The sequence below is a fragment of the Gavialis gangeticus genome, unplaced genomic scaffold (genome assembly GCF_001723915.1).
Source record: "Gavialis gangeticus isolate Ggan-Ray unplaced genomic scaffold, GavGan_comp1, whole genome shotgun sequence".
In the NCBI taxonomy this organism is placed as follows: domain Eukaryota; kingdom Metazoa; phylum Chordata; order Crocodylia; family Gavialidae; genus Gavialis; species Gavialis gangeticus.
This window is the reverse complement of record NW_017729033.1, coordinates 79,855,217-79,858,100: the sequence shown is the minus strand read 5'-3', so window position 1 is coordinate 79,858,100 and position 2,884 is coordinate 79,855,217. Positions and strand designations below refer to the sequence as shown.

Here is a 2,884-nt window from a genome sequence, read left to right as displayed (position 1 = left end):
TCTCTTCTGGAGGCTGAACAGGTTCAGGTCCCATAGCCTCTCCTCATAGGGCCTGCCCTGCTGCCCCCTGATCATGCGAGTGGCCCTCCTCTGGACCCTCTCCATGTTGCCCACACCCCTCCTGAAATGCAGCACCCAGAATTTGTTTATCCTTTAAACAAATAATCTCAGAAGATTTTATTTCTTCACAGGGCTGTATTATTTCTAATACAGATGTTTGTTCCTATTCTGTGATGCGTTTACGATCTGCAAAAAAGCATGTTCATTCACATACAGAGGACAGTGCCAACCTATTTGCTTGATACAAATTCTACTATGGAAAAGCCATAATATTACAGATGCAGATCTCAATGTTTTCAGCAATACAATCATTGTAGTTTCTGGGCAGTAATAAAACATAGCCCAATTTACATAATCAAATCCTTGATTTTGGACTAACAACCAAAAAGGCTAGATCGCAGCAACTGTGCTGGTAGTCGTTGGCTCATAAGATACTAGTAATTTAGGATCTGAAAGACATTTACACAACTGCCCTCCAGATAAAATTCTAATCCAATGATGAGACTGGAAGAGCAGAGGTGATATTTAAATGAGGAAACAAGGTAATATTTCATTAATGAAAAAATCACAAAGAAGGGGGAAATGTCTATCCACACAACTCAAAGTGTATTGGAGTGAAAATTTAGGGCTGAAGCAAGTTACTTAACACTCTTGAAAATCAGGCCTTACATAGTGCATATGGTTTAAGTTATCCACATAAAAATATCATCAAAAAACCTGTTGTGACAATTACTAACCTGCAGTATGCTCCCAAGTTGCTTATGAAAGAATTTCACAAATTCTTTGCTTTCATCATTTTGCTGTGTAAGCGTCAATACCATACGTCTTACTGATGTCAATAGCTGAGACGAGCATACTTCATCCATGTGTTCCTAAGCAAATATCAGAAAGAAGAGAAGTTGGCCTTTCACCACTTAAAATGTTGACTATGCCATAAGTTGAATCTCCTCCTATTCAAAGATAATTTTGCAGGGCTGTAACAGTCTGGGAAAACAGTTAAAGTTGTACCCCACCGATATGATCCATCCAAAAATTAGTTTGTCATAACTAAGTGTCCCCACAAAAGGAACTATGGCACTGACTATATCCATACCCACCCAGCTTCCTTCTACATTCCCAATACACTAGTAGTTATGTCATTCAAGATTGAGAAAAATCTAAATGTTCTTATGGGACTGTGATCATTGTTAATAAAGTATAAGTTGGGGAATACTTTTAGGAGGTATCTAAATATTTGCAGGCTTTTTAAAATTTATAGGAATACCTCTCAAGCCCCAGCTTTTAAGAACAGTAGTAAGCCACCAGTATACACAGGGTATGCCTACTGTAGTTCTTGTCAGACAGCTAGAACACATAGAGGTTTTCCTTGCTTTATGCTGTACATGCATTCCTGGAAAACAGCGCATAACTCGAATTCTCATCAAGGGAACCCACTTTACAATGCAACAAATAGGAATACATTCCAAGACCTCAACTGTACTGACCCCCAGACCCATTTCTACCACTTTTTCAAGGCAATTTTGGTCCTCACCAACAGCAGACAGTACACACAAGCACAGGGTAGTAGTGAATATTTAGTTGGTGGGGATGGCAACTACAGAAACACGTCAGACAAGCGAGCAGCACATATCCACACAGGAGACTATATTTTGTTGCACGCCACTCCCACAATGCACTGTACAAAACAGCTGACTTCAGGCATCCACCACACTGATCGCATCAGAGTGAATTTACCTCGCATATAACGAATTTTTGGAATAAATAAGGTCATCGCAAAAGAGCAAATTCTCACATACAGAACCCACATAAAACAAGGGAAACCTGTACATTTTTCAAGCTGCTGCACCCCATGTCTAATTTAGCATGTTTATTTGGCTTACATTTAGTAGACAACTAAAAAAGTACCCCATGTTAATTTTATGTCCCAATAGCCACAAGTATTTGAACTGAAATTTGATTAAGAAAAAAATTAAATACAGCACACTTAATGTGGTTTAAATGTTATACTCAAACTCACTCAAAGCTTTATGTGGAAATAAATTATTTTTATTGAAATATTTGTAAAAATGTAACGACAATACACAATAGCATGTTCTTCCCTTACATTGTTTGTTTAAATTTAAAGAAAAAAAACCAAAGGCACTGAAAACTGTTGAGACACTTACTTTAGCACACCCAAAGACCTGTGTATGATATGCCATGCTTTGGCTTTGATTTGACCTGCACAGCCAATTAGGTGAATTCATAACTTGATTTTTGGTTTGGATTATTATGCAAGTGTATTTACCCTCCTGTTTACAAATCAATAAAACATATATGTACTCTCTCACTTCCTAGGGATAGGAAGTTTTTCACTTGAAAAACATTTACTACAACTTTGAAACTGCCAAGCTTGCCTAATATTGTATTGTCATCCATTAATTGTTACTAATGATTTTTATGAAACAATGAACTTTTAGAAATGAAAAATTTCCCACAGAAAAATAAAGTACTAGAAAATATTCCGCCCCACATATCTGATCAAGAGGGATTCAAAGCAAGTCTCCAAGCACTGTTATGGGGTTTATAAATTCTACATATGTTTTCCATTTAAGAAAATAAAGCATATATTTAAAGTTATTAGCTCACCAAAGAAATACAATAACCAAGATGATGAAAGGGAAGCCAAAAGAGTTTGCAGACCGCCTTCTAGGTCATAGAATTTGGCAGCCAAGTAAAAAAAAAAAAAAAAAAAAAAAAAAAACTTTCAAAAGGGCCAAAAATTTCCAAACCCTGGGAAATTTCCCCGAACTGGGAACAAATTATTCCTAAAAAAACCAGGGGA

At 36.8% G+C, this 2,884-nt stretch overlaps 1 protein-coding gene across 8 annotated transcripts in view; it reads right to left on the bottom strand.

Moving 5' to 3' along the window:
* Nucleotides 1-2,884, bottom strand: part of PCM1 (pericentriolar material 1) — an 82,729-nt gene that overhangs the window by 16,584 nt on the left and 63,261 nt on the right. For all 8 annotated transcript variants that reach the window (XM_019525986.1, XM_019525985.1, XM_019525988.1 and 5 more), the window contains one exon: nt 798-932. In XM_019525986.1, the coding sequence (XP_019381531.1) occupies nt 798-932 (135 nt within the window). The remainder of the gene's footprint in view (nt 1-797; nt 933-2,884) is intronic.